Source organism: Saccopteryx bilineata, chromosome 2, assembly GCF_036850765.1.
Source record: "Saccopteryx bilineata isolate mSacBil1 chromosome 2, mSacBil1_pri_phased_curated, whole genome shotgun sequence".
NCBI classification, from domain to species: domain Eukaryota; kingdom Metazoa; phylum Chordata; class Mammalia; order Chiroptera; family Emballonuridae; genus Saccopteryx; species Saccopteryx bilineata.
In genome coordinates this window covers 230,036,759-230,064,237 of record NC_089491.1, presented here as the reverse complement: position 1 = coordinate 230,064,237, position 27,479 = coordinate 230,036,759, and the positions used below count along the sequence as shown (strand labels likewise).

Genomic DNA, 27,479 nt, shown 5'->3' with positions numbered 1-27,479 from the left:
TTGATAGGGATTGCATCAAATGCACAGATTGCTTTAGGTAGTATGGCCATTTTAACGATGTTAATTCCTCCTATCCATTCATTGGATACATTTTTATTGAATGAATAAAATGTACCAGACAGACATTGTCCTCAGAGCCAGGTAAGGTTCTGGCCCCGGAGGATACTGCAGAAAACAAAACAGCCAGAGTCCCTTTACCCATCGCAAGATGTGGGGCGTAGCGGCGCGGAGAGGTGGCTAGGGGCCGGTTCAGGAAATGTCAGTAAACACCGTGTTCCGTGTCCCGCCCCCGGCCCGCCCCTCTCGGCGCGCGCACCCGCGCTGGGGACTTTCCCTGGGCTCCGGGAGGACAGTCTGAGGGTCCATCCCGGACGCCCACGGCTTGTTCTCCCCACTTCTGCCCGCCCGCGCGGGAAGGTCGCCGCCGCAGCGCCACACAGGCCACACGGGTGCGCACCCGACCGGGAGCGCGGGGCGAAGGGAAGGAGGGCGGCGTGGGGCCGCAACCAGACCCCCGAACAGGAGCGGACATGCCAAATTGTGAAGGTAACACGGGAACCGGTGGACTGCGGGGCCGAGGGAAAGGACGCCATTGCAGCGATCGCGCGGCAGACGCGCGTCCCTGCAGCCGTTTCCCGGAATCCTCCCGGGGAAGCCTGGGCTTCCCGCAGTCCCCGCCCCCACGGCCCTGCGGGGTATGTTTGGGCGTCTGTGTGTCCCTCGCGCTGCGCGGCGCTGCGTTCAGCCTTGCCCGCGGTTCCTGTCCCAGTGGGACCTGCGCCCCTCGCCCTGTCTCTTTCCCTTTCCCTTTCCCTCTCCCTTTCCTCTCCCTCTCCCCCACCCTTCCCCCTCCCCCAGCCAAGACGCTGGCCTCTGGGGGAGGTGAGCGGTGCGGGACCGGAGCACAGAGGAGCAACCGCGACTCGAGTGTCCCACGTCCTGCCGAGTACGCCGCTTGGAAGCTGGGGATGGGGGCTGCGGGCAGAGTAGTGGACCCCACTCCATGGTGGGGAGGAGATGAGGGACTGGGTGCAAGCCGTCGTCTGCGTTTCAGCCCCGGGAAAATCAACCAGTTAAACCCAGTTATAAGTTCTGTCCGTCAAACAACTCATGTGTCTAGCGATGGCTTTACTGGAAAAAGCTAGATACCTCACCATCTTGCTTTTTATATATTATTTCTTTGTTTTTGTTTTTTGCAAGAGGTCTTAGAAATTAATATGATGATTCACACTTAGGTGGGATATAAAACAGACTCATGGACATAGGTAAAAGCGTAGTGGGGGTGTGGGGGAGGGGCGGGGGGCAAGGGAGTCAAGAGGGATGAATAGAGGGTGTCGAAAAATTATTTGACTTCGTGTGATGTGTTCACAACATAATCAACAGTTCGAATGCTATAGAAATGTTTATCTGAAACCTATGTACTCGTACTAATCAATGTCACTGTTAAATTTAATTTTCTAAATCAAATTTTTTTAAAAAAATGTGATGACATGACCTACCATCAGCTCTGAGTGAGGAAGTGGGAGGGGCAGAGACAGGCGCCAGGAGTCTTGGGGTCGCCACCCCCCCCTTCCTCCACCCCCTCCCCTCCATCCCGGATTTCACGGATTTCACGCTACACAGCTACACTTAACTGCTTCACACCGTGGCAAGGTTTCTAAGTACCCTCCCCAACACACACTCACCTGCTGTTCAGATGTAGGGAGGAAAGGGACAGGAAGAAAGCCTGACCAAAATCTAAAAGAAACATCAGATAGACTTCTCTAACAATATGGGTATGCTTGGTAAGGTTTGACAAATTTGTCCCAGGAAATGACTTGAAGTTTTAAGTGCTGTAGTTCACAAGTTGTTTTTTGATTTTAAATCATCAAATCTGCATGGCTCTTTTATTCCTAACTGTATTTATTTGAACGTTAAAAAAAATCTGCCCAAAAATTTGGTTCCTATGATTTGATAAATGGTAATTTGTATTTAAAATTTTTTTAGAAGAACCATGCCTGACCAGTGGTGTGCAGGGAATAGTGTCAACCTAGGATACTGAGGTCCCAAGTTCAAAACCCCAAGGTCTTGAGCTTGAGTGGGAGCTCATCCAGCTTGAGCACAGGCTAGCCAGCTTGAGCACAGGATCATCAACATGATCCCAAGGTCACTGGCTTGAGCAAGAGGTCACTGGTTCAGATTGAGCACTGTCCCCTCCCCATCAAGGCACGGATGAGAAGCAGTCAATGAACAACTCAAGTGCTGCAACTAAGAGTTGATACTTTTCACCTCTCTCCCTTCCTTTCTTTCAAGAAAAAAAAAAATACAAGAATCATGGACCCAGATATACTGTCTTAGAAGTGAAACTTTTGTTAAAATATATATTGCATTCCATCCACTTGCACATACACAGCTTTATTAGACTCATTTTATCATTACATTTATAAGCCTTCAAACTGTTGAAGAGTCAATGGTACATATATTCTTTGATCTTCAGTCATTATATTTTACCAAATCTAAAATGCTGTTGAGTGTAAGATATACTTAACATCTTACACTTTTATTTGATGTAACCCAATAAGAAGAAAACCTTGTCAGTCATGCTACAGCACTGAGGAAGTGGTCTAATTTCTCAGACAGTCAGATATCAGGAGGAAATGTCCATTTACAATTCAGGAAACAATCTGAGCCTGAGTAGAGCTTGACCATACTTTTTCCCCAGGGTCTTTCCGTTGCTCTGAAGAATGAAACGGGTTGTGTGCAATTCGGGAAGAATAAAACAGTTATATGGGAGAGTAGCTTGGCTGAAGTAAGGTTACTGAGCACTGGAGAGAAGAGACAAAGAGAAACAGAGAGAGAGAGAGAGAGAGAGAGATGGATGGATGCAGAGTGGGGAGTAGTTCAGAGCCACTAAAAATTGTCTCCAGAGCCAGAAAGAAAATATATACACTTAGTCCTCCCACGAGCCAGGGTTTTACAAAGTGATACAGGGGGAAAGATTTTTATTTTGTTTTGTTTAAGATTTTATTTATTGACTTTAGAGAGAGGAGAGAGAGAGAGGTGGGGGCGGGGAGAGGAGGAAACACTGTAATAGTTAGTTCTCATATGTGCCTTGAACAGACAAGCCTGGGGATTTAAACCAGCGACCTCAGTATTCCAGGTTGGTGCTCTATCCACTGTACCACCACAGGTCAGATAGGAAAGGTATTCTTAAGCATTGCCATTGTTGTTTTAATTCTGAGGTTTACTAAAAATAAATAAAATTTGCATGTGCCTAACAACCCGAAACTATACTGGTGAGTCAACAAAAATCTTGAAAACTCTCCATGAATAAGTAGGAAAGAAGAAAATGAGCCTTAACACATTTAGCCTTTTTCCTTTTCTGACAAAGGAGCAGTGGGCTCTTCATGCTGGTTAGAGGCCAGGGAGATGGGGAGCAGGCTGACTGAGTGGGAGAAGCCAGCAGCAGAATCAGGAGGACCACCCACAGACAAGGGGTGGACCCTACTTCATCCTTCCTTCCACCAGGGCCTGAGCAGCCCACAGAGCACCCACCTACAGGAAACCTTTAGGAGGGAGCAGGGCCTAGGTGTCCTCGCAGATGAGCACCCCCATGTTCCCCCATCCCAGCACTAATTCTTTGAGCTAAAGTCTTTACAGAACAAACTGAAATCAGGCATAGTTATAAGAAGAGGTCACAATTTCACTCCACTGTGTCACAGTAACTGGTGGTGACAAAGCCGTCCAGGTACGAGCACGGTGAACAGAAATGGTGTGAGCAGAAAGAGGAAATGGGAGAACGACGTGCTTGCAAGGAGTCTCACTAGAAAGAAAAGATTACTCTTGGAACAGAAGGAAATTTCTTACCAATAGCCTTAGGTCCTACACCAACTTGATAAAAATAATAATTCAATAAAAGGAGCTCAAAGATGAGAAAATTTGAAAATGGAGATGGAAAGGAAAATTGCAGACTCAAAGGAATGAATTAAAGACCATGGAAACATAATAACAAGAAATAAGAGGAGCCTGACCTGTGGTGGCGCAGTGGATAAAGCATCGACCTGGAAATGCTGAGGTCGCCGGTTCAAAACCCTGGGCTTGCCTGGTCAAGGCACATATGGGAGTTGATGCTTCCAGCTCCTCCCCCCTTCTCTCTCTCTGTCTCTCTCTCTCTCTCTCTCTGTCTCTCCCTCTCCTCTGTAAAATAAATAAATAATTTTAAAAAAAGAAATAAGAGGAAAGAGCAGAATAGGTACTGCTGATGGCAAATATATTTTAATGGAGGGAAGGCTGGATTTAAACTGAATGAGCGCAGATGAAAAAAGACAAAGGTTAAGTGCATGAGAAGGGATCTGATGTGGAAGACAAACAGCACAATGAAGCATTAGGATAATGGGGGTCCCTGGTGGAGAGGAACCAACAAATGGGACAGAAAATTCCAGTAAAATAGGATAAAAGAAATTTTATTCAAAGAAACAAAAATGGTCTTGGTCAAAAGAAAGTGCCATTTCCCAGGAAAAGTGCCATTGAGGTACAAAAATAGCAAGCTTTTTCTTTTGTTTCAGTTTCTGTGTGTCAACTTGCTATTTTAAAATTTTGTTATTTAATGTCATTCCAAGTTAAAAAAAATATATAGTGTTTAATTATTAGCATGGTTTTTTACCAATTGACTTTATACTGTGCAAAACCAGATCTAACTGCAAATATAAGAGCATTTAATTTGTAAGGGGAATCACCAAATTCCATAGTGACATTTTGTAGCACAACTCACCAGAAGCAAACTAAAGCCAGACTCAGGAAGAAAGGGTTCCCTGGACACACTGAGAGGGGAGAAACCAGAAAAATGCAGGAAAAGAGGCCTACAATGTCTGATCCTGCACTCAAGCCAGTGACCTCAGGGTTTCAAACTGAGGGAGGAAGGGCTCAAAGGACTGACTGAGAAAGTTTGAAAAGTATTAAACCACAGCTGTAGCCCCTTTATCAGCTCCCTGAAATAAACTTGCATCACCAGCAAGGATAATAGGATATATGAATAGTCAAGGACAGGCAGTCCAAACCTCCCCTCTTACCCTCTCCCCTCCCAGAGACTCAAAAGTCATATATAGGTCTGCAGACAAAGAAATCAGGCACTTGTCATGTGCCCCTTGCATGGACACTATAAAAGATATATAATATGTAAAAAACCTAACTTTGGGAAGCTCGTGCTCTGGTGCTACTAGCATCACATGCTCCACCGGCTACTAATAAATTCTTCCTCCATCAAGTTGTCTAAACTTCTATTATTCTTCGTTTGCGGGCCATTTCCTGTTACAACACAGCCTGCCCCAGGAGCACTCACTAGTCCACGGGTCACCCAGGCGCAGTGCAGCCCCCACAGGTACGCGGGGTTCTTGCCCTGGCTACTGAGTGCCCATGCACTTAGGCATGAAGCATGCCAGATAGATCCCCCTCCTGTGAGCCTCCCCACACCCCAACCTGGGGTGAGCTCTGGAGAAGTCCAGTCTCCCCTCCCCAAAAACCTGCCATCACAGGCCACAGCATGCTGACAATGTCCTCTGCTCCTGGGCATGCTGGGGTCAAGGCTGACCTAGCTGCTCACCCCCACCAAACCAAACACCCCTGGAGGAAGCAAGACAGGGACAGCTTCCATCCACCCTGCACACACACCAGGAAGGCATCATGGGACTCTCCAACAGCAGCCAAGCCGCCGTAGTCATGGCTATAGAGAAAGGCCAGGCAGGTCCTGGGACCCTCACCCTGCAGGGGACGGGGGAGCGAGACCAAGTGAGCTGAAGCTCCAAAAGACCAGTTCAAAGATAAAAGTTACTCAGAATTTTGACCACAGGACAGCAGCGAACCAAGAATGGGACCCTTCTGCGTGTAAGGGCCCTGGGGGCTAGAGCCGGCCCTGGCTACAGGGTGATAGTAACGAGAGCCGAGCCAGGCCTGTAGGAGGCAGATCTACTGTATCTTTAGTCGGGGGTCAGAGGTGGGATGAGTTCTGAGGAGCTTCACTAACAATTTCAGGCAGGAAGCAAGGACAAGAAATTAGATTTTTCCAAGCCAGCAAGCATCTAGTTATCAGACATCTGGTTGAAAGTAAAGTGTGAGTCACCAGGAACAAAGAGGAGAAGGCACATCCCCTGGGTCTCCTTACCCAGAGCTGGAGAGCAGACCTCTGTGTGTAGGTGTGTGTGTGGGTGTGTGGTGTATGTGTGGGTGTGTGTTCTCGGCTGCTGAAGGCGCCAAGTTCTGCAGATACAGAATGAAGGCAGAGATGTATTGCTGTCAGAAAAACAATAAAACAGAGGTAGAAAGGAGTCACTCTTAATGTGGCATTCAAAATCAAGGTGCGCCCAGCATCCAAGAAATGTCCATAACCATGCAAGCCATCTGCTGAGGAGTAATATGGACGGTGACTTGATATGTAACAAAGACATCTCTATAGACGTTCTAAGCAGGTGCATATTACAGGATGAGCTGTGGACAGAGATGCCGGGATATCTCCTGGAGGGTGGAGTCTGCAGCATGGATAGCAGTTTTGACCTGGGACCTCGGATTTCTCTAGGAGAGTCCCTGGGTGGTGTTCCATCACTGTTACCGTGATAGTCAAGAGAACTTATACATTTGCTGAACTCAAGCCTGCTATTTTGCAATCATTTTTTATTTTGATTTGCAGCTTGATGCTGCCCCAGTGTTAGGGACAGAAGAGCACTCAGTGTCTGTAGAGCTGCGTCATTGTCATTGTTTGGATGGAGACAGAAGCTCTGAGGAAGAGAATTTCATTCCCACCTTGGAGTGAGGAAGGCTTTCAGATTCAAAATGCAGACGCTAAGAGAGAATGAAAATCCTTTAAATATGAAAACAGAACTCAGACACTTCTGCATGGTTTGAAAAAACAAAAGAAATAAGCACAAGAAAATCAAAGGGCAGATGACAAGGAAAGAGGAAAACAGGTGAATCATCACAAAGGGCCAGGTTCCCTCTGGCAAACCAGTAAATAAACTTAAAAAAAAAAAGCTCCTGCAAACCAATAAGAACAAAACCAGCAACTCACTAGAAAAATGCATTAAGAAACAAACAGTTCACAAGAAAGAAAGTACAAATAGTTCTTATAGATATGAAAACACTCAAGCCCACAGAGACTAAGAGAACAATTTTTTTTCATTTAGGAATTTAATTCTTAGAAACTCCAGAGTTTGATGACCAGCTCTGTGAGGAGGCCCTGGGGAAGCACAGGATTCTCACACATTGCAGGCCGTTGTGTAAGTCAATACAGCCACCACGGTGACATGGTGGCCTTTTCCATCAGAATTACAAATGCATAGCTGGTCTGTGCCTGATCTCTTCTGTCTGCCCTTCCAGACCCTCCTCCACCTTCCCACCCTTGACTTTGCTCTAGGATCCTGTCCACTGTGGGTACAGCCACCAGCATCCTTGTTCTCTGACTTCTGGTTGGAGTCAACCAAGATGAAGCCCCAAGAGAAGGGAAGACAGCAGTGGATTACTCATTCATCCCTCAGCCCCATCCCTGCACAGTCACCTTCGGTTAGCTGAGTCTAGCTGAGGTCACAGCTTATCACATAGGACTCTCTTCTCCCAAAGTCTTGTGTTGGCACCTTTCCTTTGTCCCTCAAGCCCAGGGTGGGGACAGCCCACACGATTAGTAACATCAGGTGCATGCTACACTCTTATAGTTTGCCTATATCCTGTTCACACATTTGATTAAAGAACTATCTCAAAATTTCCTAACGTAATGGTGCTGTTTGCTGCTGGTTCACTCACTGGCTAATACTCCCTTTAGCCTAGCAATCCTACTTTCGGAAGGTGTCCCTTCACTTTGACATGCCTATGTGCAGAGTGACATTTGTCCAAGATAAATCATTGCAGAAAAGATTAGAAGCAATTCAAAAAGTCATCACAAAGACTGACGATATAAATGGTGCATGCCTATATATAAATGGTGCAGGGCAACTACTTCAAAACAACAACAACAAGAAAATTCTCTGGTGCTAATGCAAAAAGATCTCCCAGGTATGTTTTTAACTGGAAAAAAGCAGGGGCAGGACAGGAAATGTATATGCTACCTCTTGTGTAAAAACATGGGAGAAGTAATAAGTTTGTTTTTGCTTATGCATGAAGATATTCTGAAGGACTCATCAGATAACAATAATAATAAAAGTAGTTTTCTGAAGGAAACAAGTCTCTTCACCATTTCCTTTTTTTGGATGTTTAAAAGTTTGGAACCAGATGACTGTTACCTGTTGAAGAGTTAATGTTTTTTAAGTTAAAGGAGGGGAGATAGTGAGACAGATTCCTGCATGCATCTCAACCAAAATCCACCTGGCAACCCCTGTCTAGGGCCGATGCTCAAATCAACTGAGCTATTTTTAGCACCTGAAGCTGACTCGGACTAACCAAGCTATCCTCAGCGTCCAGGGCTGATGCTCAAACCAATTGAGCCACTGGCTGTAGCAGGGGAAGAGAGAGAGAAGGGGGAAGAAAGGGGGGAAAGCAGATGGTTGCTTCTCCTCTGTGCTCAGACTGGGAATCGAACCCAGGATGTCCATACGCCAAGGTGATATTCTATCTACTGAGCCAACCGTCCAGGGCCTCAAAAGTTAAATTTAAAATATCTTCCAGATTAGGTGAGGAATTGGTCCCGGAAGCTGAACCCACTTTGCTCATATACACAGGAGTAAATGGTTCAGCTCCCAGGAGGGGTTAGGAAGCCTGGAACCAGGAATCACCCACTGGTCTCCCCTTGTCTTGTCTTCACTCATTTTAGACACTTCAGAATTTTGATCACCCAATATTGGTTTCCTTTTCAGGTGTGAAAGTAAGGAAGGACTTATGAGCTAACAAAGATGTTCTTGGACCACAGTGCCTGTGTGATTAGTCTACTTAATTTGTATCTCATGGGTAAGTGTTACTATTTATCATAGTTCTTGCAGGAGCAAGCCTGTGAAGTCACCATCACCAGGAGCCCTTTGGGGAGCAGCAAGCTTGAGCCCAAGGCCAAGAGCCAGGCCTGCGTTTGGTTTCTGCCCTATTGTTAATTTTAGGGAAACAAACAAATAAACAAAAATGATTTAAAGTTCAGTTATGTTGAGGAATATCCTCCTATGTGATTTGAAGAGTAATTTCTTTTAATACCCTCATTCTAATCCAGGATGGAGTTGACTATCACTCATATCTGGAAAGAGACCAAACCTCTGATCTCCTACCAGTGTCACCAGACTGAAAAGTCATCTCTGAAATTTGGTTTAATGCTTCATTTATTACTGATTTTTCCCATGGTGGTATCTCTGCCCTTTCTCTACCTTTCTCTTGATTCTGTTTTGGTATCACTATGTCATATGTTCCATAACCCTAACCCCTGAATAAGCCATCTCCCACCACAGGACTGCCCATGCCCTGCATTGTGTAAATAACATCCATGGCCTCCACCGAGGAAGAAGGCTAGTAACCCTTCCCCTCAACTCACTGTGACATCCAGAAAGTAGATGAGAAGCCCCATGCCCATCACCAACACCTTTCTTTCTCTGCTAACCTTGGTGACTAGCTTAACTTTAAAGCTTATACATGAGCCACATTTGTTATTCATATTCAGAGACTTTTTCCAGACAGGTAATTGCTTCTCGGGACACCCCTCAACCAGCCAACCCTTGTTATTAGTATCAGCTCCCAAATGGATCTCATCTGGGGGCCTCACAGGATAAAATCCTTGGATCAGATGCTGCTGATACCAGTGTCAACTCCCTAAAAACCATTGTGCTCTGGCTGGTTGGCTCAGTGATAGAGCATCTGCCCCACATGTGGATGTCTCAGGTTCAATTCCCAGTCAGGGAACACAGGAGAAGTGACCATCTGCTTCTCCACCCCCTCTCTCCCTCTATCTTTCTCTTTCTTCCCCTCCTGCAGCCATGGCTCAATTGATTCAAGCAAGTTGGCTCATATGCCAGGATGGCTCTGTAGGCCTCCACCTCAGGTGCTAAAAATAGCTCGGTTGCCAAGCAAGAGAGCAATGGCCCCAGATGGGCAGCGCATTGCCCTTTAGGGAGCTTGCCTGGTAGATTCCAGTTAGGGCGCATGTGGGAGTCTGTCTCTCTGCCTTTCTTCCTCTCAATAAATAAATAAAAATAAATAAATGTACAGTGTGTCCATAAAGTCATGGTGCACTTTTGACCAGTCACAGGAAAGCAACAAAAGACGATAGAAATGTGAAATCTGCACCAAATAAAAGGAAAACTCTCCCAGTTTCATACCTATTCAGTGCAGTTTGATGTGGGCTCACGCACAGATTTTTTAGGGCTCCTTAGGTAGCTATCCCGTATAGCCTCTACCAACTCATCACTGACTGATGATGGCCTACCAGAACAGGGTTTCTCCACCAAACTGCCAGTTTCCTTCAACTGCTTATCCCACCAAGTAATGTTATTCCTATGTGGTGGTGCTTCGTTATAAACGCACTGATATTCACGTTGCACTTTGGTCACGGATTCGAATTTAGCAAGCCACAGAACACACTGAACTCTCCTCTGTACTATCCACATCTCGACTGGCATGGCCATGGGCTGCTCCGCTGTATACACGGTGTTATGTCATCATCTGCGCATGCGCACATGCTGCCACATCATCCTACAGAAACTGGGAGGGTTTTCCTTTAATTTGGTACAGATTTCACATTTCTATCGTCTTTTGTTGCTTTCCTGTGACCGGTCAAAAGTGCACCATGACTTTACGGACACACTGTATATATAAATAAAAATTTAAAGAATAAATAAAAACCACTGCCTTGAGCATTGGTATTTTGGGGGTTTTTGTTTGTTTGGGGGGAGGATTTATTGTTTTTTACTTTTTTTGCATGAGAATGTCTTAATTCAGTATTAACATATGTGCATAACAGAATGCCAGACTGGTGAATTGAGCCCAGAGACAGCGCAGTTTGTCTAATGTCTCCTTCTTCTTCTCAGCCTACATCAGCCCCATGTTTGGCAGTTTACAAGCTTTGCCTGGTAAGAGATTTTCCTTGTGCCTTGACTGAATTTTGCATATGGGTCAGAGTCCTGGGGTGACCATGCAGAAGTCTAAAAATGTGGGTGATTGGATATCCGATCCCAGATCTGTTGCCCACTTTGTCTGAACCCTTTTTCTCAAACACTTCCTCTGTACAAGGAGCCAGTCAGCCAGTTCTGGTTTTCACACATGTCTCACAAAACTGTTGTAAGAAATTAACACCAGGCCCTGGCCGGTTGGCTCAGTGGTAGAGTGTCGGCCTGGCATGCAGAAGTCCCAGGTTCGATTCCCGGCCAGGGCACACAGGAGAAGCGCCCGTCTGCTTCTCCACCCCTCCCCCTCTCCTTCCTCTCTGTCTCTCTCTTCCCCTCCCGCAGCAGAGGCTCCATTGGAGCAAAGATGGCCCGGGCGCTGGGGATGGCTCCTTGGCCTCTGCCCCAGGCGCTAGAGTGGCTCTGGTTGCAACAGAGCAACGCCCCGGAGGGGCAGAGCATCGCCCCCTGGTGGGCGTGCCGGGTGGATCCCGGTCGGGTGCATGCGGGAGTCTGTCTGACTGTCTCTCCCCGTTTCCAGCTTCGGAAAAATACAAAAAAAAAAAAAAAAAAGAAAAAGAAATTAACACCAGAGGTCCTTTTAAAATCCCTTAAAAGAATATTCCATTTAAAATCCCTTAGTAGAAGGATAAGGAGACACAGAATAAGCCAAACAAAAAAATGACCCAGAAGTAATTTCCCTTTAATTTGGATCCTTCTATTATTCAATAGCTAGTACCAGATAAAGGAAAATAAATTTAAAAAAATTTTTTCCATTGATTTGAGGGGCAGTGGAGGGAGAGGGAGAGAGAAGCACCAACTCGTTCCACTTAGTTGTTCCATTTAGTTGTGCACTGATTGGTTGCTTCTTCTATGTGCCCTGACCAAGCATTGAAGCAGTAAGCTCAGTGCTCTGGAATGATGCTTTATCTATGGAGCCACCCAGCCAGGGCCAGGAAAATAATTTGTTTAAACTAAACTTTTTGCCTACATAGAGGAATCTGTCCACAAAACTTTACTCTGTGTGAGATACATGTCCTGTCTATGATGAGCACTGGGGATGAAGGGGTGGCAACCGAGAAGCAGAGGCCCCAGCTCTAACCACAGGAAACATAAACAGTGTTAAGAACTATAGCCATGAGGCAGATTTGACAGGCACAGTTTCAGAGGCTCATCGGCTGCTTCCACTTCCCAGATGCTTAACATTGGGGAACTCAACTTTCTAATGTCAGTCTGTAGAATGGGTCTATAACAGCTACTTCTGCATTGTTGTGGGATTAACTACCTGAACCAGGCCAATTGGGGCACACTGATCCTCTCCCGCCCCTCTGGATGGGAAATGAGTCCAGGGAGAGACACTTGTAGTGGGCAGAGCTACTTAGGGAGAGATGCCAGAGGAATTGGGGATAAGCTGAGAGAATGCAGTGGCCCAGGATGACTTGGTATTGTGATCCGGTGAGCCACTGAAAGTCAGTGTCAACCAGATAAGCCCCATGCCTGTTTACACATTGCTGAATTCCTGTTTCCTAAGCTGCCTGCCCTGACGTTGTGCTGCTCATTAATTAATTGCATTAGTTCATTTCTCATGTGCAGTAGAACCACTTCCTTCCCGTGTTGCCAGGACCCCTGGGCCCTGGGGAGGGCTTTTTGCTCACAGTGTGGGCTCCAGATCCCAAGAGACTGTCTGGAAGGTGGCTGAGATACAGTGCTGAGTTCCAGGCCCTGGCTGGTTGGCTCAGTGATAGAGTGTCGGCCTGGCATGCAGGAGTCCTGGGTTCAATTCCCGGCCAGGCCATACAGGAGAAGCGCCCATCTGCTTCTCCACCCCTCCCCCTCTCCTTCCTCTCTGTCTCTCTCTTCCCCTCCCGCAGCCAAGGCTCCATTGGAGCAAAGTTGGCCCGGCGCTGGGGATGGCTCTGTGGCTTCTGCCTCAGGCACTAGAATGGCTCTGATTGCGGCAGAGCGACGCCCCAAGATGGGCAGAGCATCGCCCTCTTGTGGGCGTGCCGGGTGGATCCTGGTCGGGCGCATGCGGGAGTCTGTCTGACTGCTTCCCCATTTCTAGCTTCGGAAAAATACAAAAAATTAAAAATGAAATAAAAGTTAAAAAAATAATAACAATGCTGAGTTCCAGATTTTAATCTTTTTTTTTTTCCTCCTGTTCCCTTTAAAATTTTTAGATGACGCTTGCATTTTCAGCATAACGTTAAGAAATTTCCGGCCAGTGTTATCATGGGAGTTTAAAAACCATTCCATTGTGCCAACTCACTACACATTGTGGCACACATACATGAGGTTAGTGTGGCATTTTGTTTTACTCTGGCTGAGTACATTATCTTTCTATGATGTGGGAGTGGGAAGGGGGTGATCTTTTTTTTTTTTTTTTTTTTTTTTTGCATTTTTCTGAAGCTGGAAACAGGGAGAGACAGTCAGACAGACTCCCGCATGCGCCCGACCGGGATCCACCCGGCACGCCCACCAGGGGCGACGCTCTGCCCACCAGGGGGTGATGCTCTGCCCATCCTGGGCGTCGCCATGTTGCGACCCTCCTGGGTGTCGCCATGTTGCGACCAGAGCCACTCTAGCGCCTGGGGCAGAGGCCACAGAGCCATCCCCAGCACCCGGGCCATCTTTGCTCCAATGGAGCCTTGGCTGCGGGAGGGGAAGAGAGAGACAGAGAGGAAGGCGCGGCGGAGGGGTGGAGAAGCAAATGGGCGCTTCTCCTATGTGCCCTGGCCGGGAATCGAACCCGGGTCCTCTGCACACTAGGCCGACGCTCTACCGCTGAGCCAACCGGCCAGGGCCGGGGGGTGATCTTTTAACAGAGCTTTTCTCTCCCTTCTTTTTCCCCCTTGCCCTGTGTGTGTGTGTTTTATTCAGAGCTTTAAAGGTCAAAGACAAAATACAAATCCTTTTTTAATTAAATTGAATACTTTAACAACTCAAGACTATTTTTGACAAACATTTTTAACCAAATCCCATTTCTACCACTCAAATCCTCAGAAGCAAAATAATACAGCCCTGGCCAGTTGGCTTAGTGGTAGAGTGTCGGCCTGGTGTGCAGGAGTCCTGGGTTCGATTTCTGGTCAGGGCACATAGGAGAAGCGCCCATCTGCTTCTCCACCCCTCCTCCTCTCCTTCCTCTCTGTCTCTCTCTTCCCCTCATGCAGCCAAGGCTCCATTAGAGCAAGGTTGGCCTGGGCACTAAGGACGGCTCTATGGCCTCTGCTTCAGGCGCTAGAATGGCTCTGGTTGCAACAGAGCGATGCCCCAGATGGGCAGAGCATCGCCCCCTGGTGGGCATGCCGGGTGGATCCTGGTCGGGCTCATGCGGGTGTCTGTCTGACTGCCTCCCCGTTTCCAACTTCAGAAAAATACAAAAATAAAAAATAAAACGCAAAAAAAATAATTATTATTATTGTATTGTATGGTTTTCACAATTATTTCTCTAATTCAGTGATCTGAATGTTTAGAAGTGCTCCATTTTCTGATGACAGGAGTCCAAAGGTCCAGTGACCGGATCGATAGTTTGTATTCACTTTTATTTGCTCAGGGAGACAGATGGCATGTGAGGTTTCTGGCCAAGACTAAGAAATGCAGGTCCAATGTCTAGCTCTGTCACAGCTGTGACCCTGGGCCCAGAGCTAAGTCTTGCTGAGCTCACCCTTCCACGTAGGGTTGATGCAGGATTCCTGGCTCATGGACAGCTCCGCCTTTGGCACTCTTCTTCCCAGGTGGGCTCACTGACCCGGAGGACCTTCTGATTTTCTCCCTGGTGCCCACTAAAGTCTTAAGTTTCTCTCTGCACCAAGTGGTCACATGTATCACCGACCTGCCTCTCTGAAGCTGAAAAGATCAGATGTCTGTGTTGTCCTATGTAGTACAGGCTGACTTAAGACTGGGTGTGGGATCCCCAGCCAGAGTGAGACAGGGTCTCAGGGTGGGGGAGGCACTCATGATTGTCCTGGAGGGGCAAGCCAGATCCCGGGCCTCCACCGTGAAAGCCCAGGGTTCGCTCACTCGTTCATCCAGTAGATATTTACTGAGCACCTACTACATTCCAGGGGACAACCCTGAGCCAAAGTTGCTGCCCCTGCTGGTGAAGACATTCTGAAAGTAGGTGCAGATATCAATAAACAAAGATAAAATGTGACAGGTGGTGGGAAATGGTACAAATAAAAATATACAGGTAAGGCCTGACCTGTGGTGGCGCAGTGGATAAAGCGTCCACCTAGAAACACTGAGGTTGCCGGTTCAAAACCCTGGCTTGCCTGGTCAAGGCACATATGGGAGTTGATGCTTCCTGCCCCTCCCCTTTCTCTCTCTCTCTCTCTCTCTTTCTATCTCTATCTCTATCTCCCCCCATCCTCTCTAAAATGAATAAATAAATAAAATTAAAAATATATATATACAGGTAAGAGGGATGGGGAGAGAGTTAGGCGAGGCAGGGTGAGGTATTTCATTTTATTTTTTTATATTTTTAAAGCTTTTGTTTATTAATATTTAGAAAGAGGAAAGAGAGAGATAAAGGGGGTAAGGAAAGAGCCAGAAGCATCAACTCATAGTAGTAGTTGCTTCTCGTATGTGCTTTGCCTGGGGAAGCCCAGGGATTTGAACCAGTGATCTCTGCGTTCCAGCTTGATGCTTTATCCACTGCACCACCACAGGTCAGATGAGGTGTTCCGTTTTATTTTTGTTTGTTTGTTGTTGTTTTTTTTAATTAATTTTTATTTTAATGGGGTGACATCAATAAATCAGGGTACATATATTCAAAGAAAACATGTCCAGGTTATCTTGTCATTTAGTTCTGTTGCATACCCATCACCCAAAGTCAGATTGTCCTCCGTCACCTTCTATCTAGCCCTCCCCGTGCCCCTCCCCCTCCCCCCCTTTTTTTTTTAAATAAATTTTTATTTTAGGTGTTCCGTTTTAAACGAGATGATTGGGCCATAGAGGAACAAGGAGGCAGGCCATGTGCACTGAATGGATTCTCTGCCCATGAATGCTAAAGTTTTCCTTTCCTATTAAAGTAGGTCAGAAGATATGAAGATTGCTGAGGACTGTGCCAACATCACGAGATCCTTTTGTGACCTCACATCCATATGGGAAACCATGTCTGATACGTACATCTTCAATGTTGTTGGCGTCCAAGGGAACACAACACAGGTCAACTGTACGGTCTCTGTCTTCCCGGACACACAAAGTGAGTTGGTCCCTGTTTATCACCTTCATAGGTCATCAAGATCACCATTATTTTTCCCGCTGTGAAAGGGGCAGGTCTGCAAAAGGTGCTTTTTAACTTGGGGCTCAGTTCACCTCCTGGCTCTGCCACATCCTAGCTCTGTAACTGTGGAATGATTGCACTGCTTCTCTGAACCTCAGTTTTCCTATCCAAAAAGTGAGGTGATCATCTGCACTTGCCAATGGCTGCCCAGGGCCTGTAGAAGGCAGACATTCAGGCAGTGGCTGCCACTTTGCTGTTTATTTACAACCTGATGGGTTGTAGGGAACAGGCTTACACAGCCTGTTATCTGAGCTGTCACAACTCTTTGGGCCAGCACTTTTCTGAATACTGCAACCCCTGCCCCAGAGCATTCCCTAGGTGCTTTCTGACCTGTGGTCACTGAGGTGTACATGCACCTGAAGCCCCAACTCAGAGAAGGCTGTAGCCCAGGAGTGGGTCCTCCCTCTTTTCTTTCTTTCCCAGTGATGGTAGCCAGCTTCCTGTGGCACTTGTGTTAACAGCTCCAGGATAGGTGTCAGTAGCCCTCAGCCACACTCTATCACTTTCTCAATGTCCTAATTTGCAACCTGTTTCCAAGAGCAAGATTCGGTTTAGCTCCCTATTAAAGGCTGTGCGGGTGTGCATAGCGAAGATAGTAACAGCTGAGTCCCACTGTGCCAAACCCGGATGCCTATGGGGGTCACTGGGGTTGTGGGCCTGTCTCTGCCCATGTGTGAATAGGCATAGCTATGTATCTCCACACAGAAGAGAAAGAGAAGTACAATGTCTAGGTCATGGTATTCAGATCATTAAAAAAAGTATATTAAAGGGTTTTTTGTTTGTTTGTTTTAGTGAAGGGGAGAGAGAGGGGGACAGATAGGGACAGACAGGAAGGGAGAGAGATAAGCATCAACTCATAGTTGTATCACTTCAGTTGTTCATTGATTGTTTTCTGATACGTGCCTTGACCAGGGGGCTCCAGCTGAGCCAGTGACCCCTTGCTCAAGCCAGCGACCTTGGGCTCAAGCCAGCCAACATGGGGTCACGTCTATGATCCCACACTCAAACTGGCAACCCCACACTAAAGCAAATGAGCCCATGCTCAAGCCAGTGATCTCAGGGTTTTAAACCTGTGTCCTCAGTCTCCCAGGCCAGCACTCTATCCACTGTACCACTGCCTAGTCAGGAGAAAGTATATTAAAATATTAGTGAAATATCATTTTTCAAGACTCAAAATGGCAAATATTAAGACTACCTAGACACCTGTGTTTAGAGGAAACATGGGGAGTATATACTCTGGCAGTTTCTCTGAAGGTATTTGCAGTCTGTATTAAAAATCTTAACACCTACCTGCCCTCATCCAGAATTCTTCTTTAGTAATTTGTCCTGAAGATATTACGGACAAAAGCAAAGATTTAGCTCCAAGAATACTTATTGATGCACAAGTTCTATTCAGAAAACTGGAGTCAATCTAAATGTTCGAAATAGTGAATCAATTCAGTCATGGTCCAGCCACTTCGTAGAATAGAATTAACCACAAAAAATTATAACAGAGGTTAGGGGCCAACTGACTTTCTGTGACGGGCCAGAGAAAAAAACCCTGTAAGATTTTGTGGGCCACATCTGGTCTCTGACATACTCTTCATGGGTTTACAACCCTCTCAAAAAAAAACCCCATTCTCAGCTTGCAGGCTATGCAGAAATTCAACCCATCAGCCATAGTTTGCCAGTCCTTGAAATAGATAAATATGCATTGGTATGTTTATGAAATAAGTGAACAGTGTGGATAAAGAATGGTTTCATTTTAGGCTGACATTGCTTGACCTGTGGTGGCGCAGTGGATAAAGTGTCGACCTAGAACACTGACATCGCTGGTTCAAAACCCTGGGCTTAGCCCTGGCCGGTTGGCTCAGCGGTAGAGCGTCAGCCTGGCGTGCGGGGGACCCGGGTTCGATTCTCAGCCAGGGCACATAGGAGAAGCGCCCATTTGCTTCTCCACCCCCCCCCCTCCTTCCTCTCTGTCTCTCTCTTCCCCTCCCGCAGCAGAGGCTCCATTGGAGCAAAGATGGCCCGGGCGCTAGAGTGGCTCTGGTCGCGGCAGAGTGATGCCCCGGAGGGGCAGAGCATCACCCCCTGGTGGGCAGAGCTTCGCCCCTTGGTGGACGTGCCGGTCGGGTGCATGCGGGAGTCTGTCTGACTGTCCCTCCCCATTTCCAGCTTCAGAAAAATACAAAAAAGAAAAAAAAACAAAAAACCCTGGGCTTGCCTGATGAGGGCACATATGGGAGTTGATGCTTCCTGCTCCTCCCCCTTTTCTCTCTCTCTCTCCTCTCTAAAATAAATAAATAAAATTCTTTTTTTTTTTAATAAATTTTTATTAATGGTAATGGGATGACATTAATAAATCAGGGTACATATATTCAAAGAAAACATGTCTAGGTTATTTTGTCATTAAATTATGTTGCATACCCATCGCCCAAAGTCAGATTGTCCTCTGCCACCCTCTATCTAGTTCTCTGTGCCCCTCCCCCTCCCCCTAACTCTCTCCCTCCCTCCCTCCCATATCCTCCCTCCCCCCACCCCTGGTAACCAACACACTCTTGTCCATGTCTCTTAGTCTCGTTTTTATGTTCCACCAATGTATGGAATCATGTAGTTCTTGTTTTTTTCTGATTTACTTATTTCACTCCGTATAATGTTATCAAGATCCCACCATTTTGCTGTAAATGATCTGATATCATCATTTCTTATGGCTGAGTAGTATTCCATAGTGTATATGTGCCACATCTTCTTTATCCAGTCTTCTATTGAAGGGCTTTTTGGTGGTTTCCATGTCTTGGCCACTGTGAACAGTGCTGCAATGAACATGGGGCTACATGTATCTTTACGTATCAATGTTTCTGAGGTTTTGGGGTATATACCCAGTAGAGGGATTGCTGGGTCATAAGGTAGTTCTATTTGCAGTTTTTTGAGGAACTACCATACTTTCCTCCATAATGGTTGTACTACTTTACAGTCCCACCAACAGTGGATGAGAGTTCCCTTTTCTCCGCAGCCTCTCCAACATTTGCTATTACCCGTCTTGTTGATAATAGCTAATCTAACAGGGGTGAGGTGGTATCTCATTGTAGTTTTGATTTGCATTTCTCTAATAACTAATGAAGCTGAGCATCTTTTCATATATCTGTTGGCCATTTGTATCTCTTCCTGGGAGAAGTGTCTGTTCATGTCCTCTTCCCATTTTTTTATTGGATTGTTTGTTTGTTTGTTGTTGAGTTTTATGAGTTCTTTGTAAATTTTGGATATTAGGCCCTTATCTGAGCTGTTGTTTGAAAATATCATTTCCCATTTAGTTGGCTGTCTGTTTATTTTGATATCAGTTTCTCTTGCTGAGCAAAAACTTTTTATTCTGATGTAGTCCCATTCATTTATCTTTGCCTTCACTTCTCTTGCCATTGGAGTCAAGTTCATAAAATGTTCTTTAAAACCTAGGTCCATGATTTTAGTACCTATGTCTTCTTCTATGTACTTTATTGTTTCAGGTCTTATATTTAGGTCTTTGATCCATTTTGAATTAATTTTACTACACGGGGACAGGCTGTAGTCGAGTTTCATTCTTTTGCATGTGGCTTTCCAGTTTTCCCAACACCATTTGTTGAAGAGGCTTTCTTTTCTCCATTGTGTGTTGTTGGCCCCTTTATCAAAGATTATTTGACCATATATATGTGGTTTTATTTCTGGGCTTTCTATTCTGTTCCATTGGTCTGAGTGTCTATGTCTATTTTTCTGCCAATACCATGCTGTTTTGATTATCATGGCCCTATAATATAGTTTAAAGTCAGGTATTGTAATGCCCCCAGCTTCATTCTTTTTCCTTAGGATTGTTTTGGCTATTCGGGGTTTTTTATAGTTCCATATAAATCTGATGATTTTTTGTTCCATTTCTTTAAAAAATCTCATAGGAATTTTGATGGGAATTGCATTAAATTTATATATTGCTTTGGGTAATATGGCCATTTTAATTATATTTATTCTTCCTATCCAAGAACAAGGAATATTTTTCCATCTCATTGTGTCTTTTTCTATTTCTCTTAATAATGCCTTGTAGTTTTCGTTATATAGGTCCTTTACATTCTTTGTTATGTTTATTCCTAGGTATTTTATTTTTTTTTGTTGCAATCGTGAAGGGGATTATTTTTTTGAGTTCGTTTTCTAATATTTCATTGTTGGCATATAGAAAGGCTATGGACTTTTGTATGTTAATTTTGTATCCTGCGACCTTAGTGTATTGGTTTATTGTTTCTAATAATCTTTTTGTGGAGTCCTTCAGGTTTTCAATGTATAGGATCATATCATCAGCAAAAAGTGATACCTTTACTTCTTCTTTTCCGATATGGATGCCTTTTATTTCTTTGTCTTGTCTGATTGCTCTGGCCAGAACTTCTAGCACCACGTTAAATAAGAGTGGAGAGAGTGGACAACCCTGTCTTGTTCCTGATTTAAGGTAGAAAGTCCTCAGTTTTATGCCGTTTAATAGGATGTTGGCTGATGGTTTATCATATATGGCCTTTATCATGTTGAGATATTTTCCTTCTATACCCATTTTGTTGAGAGTCTTAAACATAAAATTGTGTTGTATTTTATCAAAAGCCTTTTCTGCATCTATTAATAAGATCATGTGGTTTTTGTTCTTTGTTTTGTTGATATGGTGTATTACGTTAACCGTTTTACATATGTTGAACCATCCTTGAGATTCTGGGATGAATCCCACTTGATCATGATGTATTATTTTTTTAATATGTTGTTGTATTCGGTTTGCCAGTATTTTGTTTAGTAGTTTAGCATCTGTATTCATTAGAGATATTGGTCTGTAGTTTTCTTTCTTTGTGCCATCCTTGCCAGGTTTTGGTATGAGGGTTATGTTGGCCTCATAAAATGTGTTTGGAAGTATTGCTTCTTCTTCAAGTTTTTGGAAGACTTTGAGTAGAATAGGAACCAAGTCTTCTTTGAACGTTTGATAGAATTCACTAGTATAACCGTCTGGGCCTGGACTCTTATTTTTGGGGAGGTTTTTAATAGTTTTTTCTATTTCCTCCCTGCTGATTGGTCTGTTTAGGCTTTCTGCTTCTTCATGAGTCAGTCTAGGAAGGTTGTATTGTTCTAGGAATTTATCCATTTCTTCTAGATTGTTGTATTTTTTATAGTATTCTACAATAATTCTTTGTATATCTATGATGTCTGTGGTGATCTCTCCTCTTTCATTTTGGATTTTATTTATTTGAGTCCTGTGCCTTTTTTCCTTGGTGAGTCTTGCCAAGGGTTTGTCAATTTTGTTGATCTTTTCAAAGAACCAGCTCCTTGTTTTATTGATTTTTTTCTATACTTTTTCTGTTCTCTATTTCATTTATTTCTGCTCTGATTTTTATTATCTCCTTTCTTCGGCTGGTTTTGGGTTGTCTTTGTTCTTCTTTTTCTAGTTCCTTAAGGTGTGAAGTTAAGTGGTTTACTTCGGCTCTCTCTTGTTTGTTCATATAGGCCTGAAGTGATATGAACTTTCCTCTTACTACTGCTTTTGCTGCATCCCATAGATTCTGATATGTCGTATTTTCATTTTCATTTGTCTGTATATATCTTTTGATCTCTGCGCTTATTTCTTCTTTGACCCATTCATTTTTTAGAAGTATGTTGTTTAGTTTCCACATTTTTGTGGGTTTTTCCCCCTCTTTTTTGCAGTTGAATTCTAGTTTCAAGGCTTTATGATCAGAAAATATGCTTGGTACAATTTCAGTTTTTCTAAATTTGCTGATATTGTCTTTGTGGCCCAACGTATGGTCAATTCTTGAGAATGTTCCATGTACACTAGAGAAAAATGTCACTTTGGGATGAAGTGTCCTGTAGATGTCTATCATATCCAGGTGTTCTAGTATTTCGTTTAAAGCCACTATATCTTTATTGATTCTCTGTTTGGATGACCGATCTAGAGCCGTCAGCGGTGTATTGAGGTCTCTAAGTATGATTGTATTTTTGTTAGTTTTTGTTTTAAGGTCAATAAGTAGCTGTCTTATATATTTTGGTGCTCCTTGGTTTGGTGCATATATATTAAGGATTGTTATGTCTTCTTGATTCAACTTCCCCTTAATCATTATGAAATGACCATTTTTGACTCTGAGTACTTTTTCTGTCTTGTAGTCAGCATTATTAGATATGAGTATTGCTACACCTGCTTTTTTTTTGGGTGTTGTTTGCTTGGAATATTGTTTTCCAGCCTTTCACTTTGAATTTGTTTTTATCCTTGTTGCTTAGATGTGTTTCTTGTAGGCAGCATATAGTTCGATTTTCTTTTTTAATCCATTCTGCTACTCTGTGTCTTTTTATTAGTAAGTTTAATCCATTTACATTTAGTGTAATTATTGACACTTGTGGGTTCCCTCCTGCCATTTTATAAATTGCTTTCTGTTAGTTTTGTATCTTGTTTGATTCTTCTCTTTTGTTTTCTTTTGTTTTTCTATCATTTGTTTTTGTTTGTTTGTGTTCCATGCTACCTTTTTTAAGTCAAGTGTTTTTGTGGTGGTTTTTTCAAGGTTGGTTACCATTAAGTAATGAAAAGGGTACCTACCATATTCATTGTAGTACCCTATCTTATGAGTATTTCTGCACTTCATCGTCCTTTGCTACTGTTAATCTCCATCCTCTCCCCCCTTTTTTTCCTTTGTTGTCACAGTTTAAGTTTGGTTTTATTGTGTTCTTGGTGGAGCTGTTACTTGTGGTGTTGTTTTCTTTTGTTCTTTGAATCTGGTTGGAAAACCCCCTTTAGTATTTCCTGGAGTGGGGGCTTTCTGCTGATAAATTCTCTCATCTTTTCTGTATTTGTGAATGTTTTTATATCTCCTTCGTACTTGAAGGATAGCTTTGATGGGTATAGTATTCTTGGCTGAAAGTTCCTCTCTTTCAGAGCTTTAAATATTGGGGTCCACTCTCTTCTAGCTTGAAGAGTTTCTGCTGAGAAATCTGATGATAATCTAATGGGCCTTCCTTTATATGTTGTACTCTTCTTTTCCCTGGCTGCCTTGAGAATTTTTTCTTTGTCATTGGTTTGTGTTATCTTTATTATGATGTTCCTTGGAGTGGGTTTGTTGGGGTTAAGAAAACTCGGTGTTCTGTTTGCATCTTGAATTTGAGGCTTTAGTTCTTTCCACAGGCTTGGGAAGTTCTCGTCTATTATTTGTTTGAGTATATTCTCCATTCCATTTTCTTTCTCTTCTTCCTCTGATATACCTATTATTCTTATGTTATTCTTTCTGATGGAGTCAGACAATTCCTGTAGGGCTTTCTCGTTTTTTATTATTTTTGAGTCTCTTTCTTCTTCTCTCTGTTGTGCCTCAAGTTGTTTGTCTTCTATTTCACTAATCCTATCTTCTATCTGGGCTGTTCTGTTAACTAAGCTTGTTACCTCGTTTTTCAGCTCGTGAATTGAGTTTTTCATTTCTGTTTTGATTTGTTTTTATAGTTTCAATTTCCTTGGTAATATATTCTTTGTGTTCACTGAGTTGTTTTCTGATCTCCCTATATTGCCTTTCTGTGTTTTCTTGTATATCTCTGAGTATTTTTAAGATTTCTATTTTAAATTCTCTTTCATTTAGCTCCAAGGCTTCCAATATGTTAAGTCTTTTCTCCATAGATTTTTCCACATCTATTTGTGTTACCTCTCTTTCTTTTGTATCCATAATATTCGATTTCCTCTTTCTTATTGGCATCTGAGGGTGGTCTTGTTGATAGCACTAATTAGAATTAATAAATAGTAAAAAGTAAAAAAAAAAAAAAAAAGTAAAACACCCCACAAAAAAAAAAACAGTAATAATTTATTATTTCCCCCTTTTTTCTTTCTTCTCTTTCCCTCCTCTCCCCTCCTCAGGGAAATATCGTGATGACCTGTGAATTATATTATGCTAAATGGAACAAAAACTGCCTATAATGGAGGGCCTGATTTGGGGTGAAGAGTTCAAAGGGCAAAAAAAGGGAGTAGGGACCTACTAAATGAAAAAAAAAAAAAAAGGGAAGAAAATCTTAGACAAGCATAAGATGATTTGCTTGTAAGTGATGGTCGACTAAGAGATATAATGAGAGGGATAAGAGGGAACCAGAAAAAAGGAGAAAAAAAATAATAAAGAAGAAAAAAATAAAAATAATAAGTAAAAATCTGTTGTATTAAGTGGAGCGAAGACTAAATACAATGGAGACCTTGGGTTGGGAGGAATGCTAGTGAGTTAAAAAGCAACATAAAAAGTACCCAAAATGCCACAAAAATAAACAAACAAACAAAAAAAAAAACAAAAGCGAAAAAGAAAAAAACCAAAAAAAAACTTTGAGTCCCAAATTAACTAATTTGTTCGTGATTGAGGATTAAATGGGAGGAAAAGTAAAACGAGAAAAGAAAAAACGAATGGAAAGGAAAAATAAGAAAAAGAGAAAAACGAAGGAAGAAAAAAAAAAGGAAGAGAAAAAAACAAAATAAAGCAAAACAAAAAAAAACAAAAGAGGAGAGAGTGAGAGTTAAGTGTTTTGGAGTATAACCTTAAAGGAGGGTGAGGATGAAGAAAAGAAATAAAATGTAACACTCATGGGTAGTGTAGTTCAAGAAAAGGGAAGCATAAGATGGGCAGAAAATAAAAGGACCGAGGTGGAGGAAATAGAAATAATAATAATAAAGGCAATAAGATAGAAGAAACAAACAGCAACAAAAAAAAATTAGTGGAACAAGTTGTAAAGTCTGTGGATTTTTCTTGATTTTGAGAGGTTAACTTCTTCCTTTTTCTTTTCTCTCCCTCTTCCTGGTCGGTGACTCTGTACCCCAGGCTCTGCCCCTGTGTCACACTTAGGTAGGGATTTGCAGTTGATGGGATTCTATGGCAATGTCATATAATTGGCTTTAGTCTTGCTGGTAGTCAAGGCTTGTTGGCGTTTGCAGGGTCCAACGATGAGAGAGTTTGCTTTCCTGGATTCTCTCTCCTAGTCCCCCCTTCCTGAATTAGCAGCCTGGTGATCCAGCTATAAGGTTGCTACTGATTCTGCCTGGGGAGTAAGAGGCTCAAAGAGCTAGGAAATCCCCACTCTATCCCCACTCAGCGCAAGGCTTTGGGAAAGGCTCTGGCAGTCAGAGCCTCCAGTGTAATCAGGCGGGGGTGGGAGTCAATTGTTGTCAAGGTGACTGTTCAGCGCCTAGCATTCAGTTGGACCACTCAACCCAGGCTTTCCACACTTTGTAGCCTGTTTTTGCTGGGAAGAAGAGGCACTAGTCTCTGCTTGCAACTAGTGTAGTATAGATCTTATTATCTGCCATGTCCCTCTTGTTAGCGTTTATCCCTGAATATGGAGGCTCTATCAATCAGAAGTTGCCCCCGCCCCTTTAGCGAGAGGCACTAAAAAATATCACACCTCTTGTCTTGGATTGCTGAACTGAGAGAGATCTTATCAATTAGAGCCCCGTGGGTGCGCAGATTTCATGGGTTAAGCTAATTTCAGTGATTGGGTCCGCAGCTGTGCTCCCGAAGGTATTTCAGGCTGCCTGTGCGCCCCTCCCCCAACGCTTGATTGTTAGCTTGAATGGCTGGGTGAGGTGCCCCGCCCACGGAGAGAATCTCCCAAGTAGGGAAGACCGCCCTGGCGCCTCTCCCGCTCGCCCCGCCGCTGGTGGCTGGGGCGCACCGGGCGCAGGATAATGGGGCACCCTGGGTGTGCGGGCCAGTAGGGCGCTCTGGGCGCATGGGATGCCCAGGGCACGCACGCGAATGGGGTGCTCCGGGCACCGGTGGCTGGGGACTCTCACTCGCAGTGCACGGGCCGCTGGGAACGTTAGCGGTGCTCGCTCTGCAACCTGACCGGGCGCGCCAGCGGCTGCTCGCCGCTCCCGAGTGTGGGCCGACTCACCACAGGCGCACTCCCTCCACGGCTTGAATGAACGTCCCTGCGGTAGTTAGCTTCCTCCACACCCTCATCTCTCAGATTCAAGTGATAACAGTCCTTTCGCTTTCAGTTTGTGTGGAACTCCGGAATGCTCCGAGGATAAATTTTTCTGTTTCTAGTTGATAAATTTGTTGTGATTTTGGGGAGATCTGTCGGATGCGCTGCTCACGGCGCCATTTCTGTGACGTCACTAATAAATAAAATTCTTTAAAAAAAATTTTAGCCTGACCTGTGGTGGCGCAGTGGATAATGTTTCGACCTAGAAATGCTGAGGTTGCCGGTTCAAAACCCTGGGCTTGCCTAGTCAAGGCACATATGGGAGTTGATGCTTCCAGCTCCTCCCCCCCTTCTCTCTCTCAGTCTCTCCTCTGTCTCTCCCTCTCCTCTCTAAAATAAATAAATAAAAAATAAATAAAAATTTAAAAAAAAATTTTTAGGCTGACACCTCTAGGATCTCAGCCCATCTGTTTACAGATGCACAAATAAACTTCTTATAAAATTTTTTAAAAAGAAAAGAATGGTTTGATTTTAGCTTAAGGTGTGTGTGTGTGTGTATGCTAGTTCCATTTATATATGTCTATATATGTTTATGCACATAACAGCAGAGACAAGATGACTAACCACACACATTCAGAGACAATTATCTATCTTTTCTGATACTTTTACAGTGGTTATTTATTATTATTGTAATGAGAGAAGAACTCACTTTTACTTTTGTATTTCAAAGATAGCCTGAAAATTGGGAAAGTACTGACTTCCATCCCAAAATCTGTCCTCTATTCCTTGTGGTTATACTAAGCATATCAATTTTGTTGGTCTCAGTTTTCCACCAATTAAAAAAAAGAAATAAAATAATGTATCCAAAATAAATAAATGAATGAGTGAAACCCATACCTCAATGAGGACCATGGGCAGATGGAAAAGAAGACAGCTGGACAGAAGTTAGGATCACGACCATGGGGGGAGATTGCTGGCTGATGTGGGGCTTGTTTCTGACTTTGTTTCCTAAATAGTGTCCTTGGAACCACCGAAGTTTGACATTGTTGACGTTATGGACCACATCAATGTGACACTGAGATTCCCACCCACCATGCCCAAGATGCCAAATGGGGAAGAAATATGGCTTTACTTATCACTTCTCATCGAAGTGGAGTCAGAGGGGGTTGTGAAGAAGGTAAGTGGTAAGAACGGTTATGAGTTGGCAAGGAATACCTTTGACTCTCTCCTTTCTTAAAAAAAAAGAAGAAGAAGAAGAAGAAAGGTAT

General features: G+C 43.9%; 1 protein-coding gene across 12 annotated transcripts in view; it reads left to right on the top strand.

Moving 5' to 3' along the window:
- Positions 1–297: 297 nt before the first annotated feature.
- Positions 298–27,479, top strand: part of IFNAR2 (interferon alpha and beta receptor subunit 2) — a 42,939-nt gene continuing 15,757 nt past the window's right edge. For 3 of the 12 annotated variants that reach the window (XM_066259503.1, XM_066259496.1, XM_066259490.1), the window contains exons 1-7: positions 298–547; positions 5,277–5,356; positions 8,811–8,901; positions 10,956–10,997; positions 13,211–13,325; positions 16,061–16,233; positions 27,228–27,388. In XM_066259503.1, coding sequence (XP_066115600.1) covers positions 8,847–8,901; positions 10,956–10,997; positions 13,211–13,325; positions 16,061–16,233; positions 27,228–27,388 — 546 coding nt within the window. In that variant the 5' untranslated portion in view covers positions 298–547; positions 5,277–5,356; positions 8,811–8,846. Of the gene's footprint in view, positions 548–5,276; positions 5,357–6,658; positions 6,936–7,151; positions 7,245–8,810; positions 8,902–10,888; positions 10,998–13,210; positions 13,326–16,060; positions 16,234–27,227; positions 27,389–27,479 lie in introns of those variants that run through there. The other 9 variants (XM_066259492.1, XM_066259494.1, XM_066259497.1 and 6 more) reach the window with 9 other exon arrangements.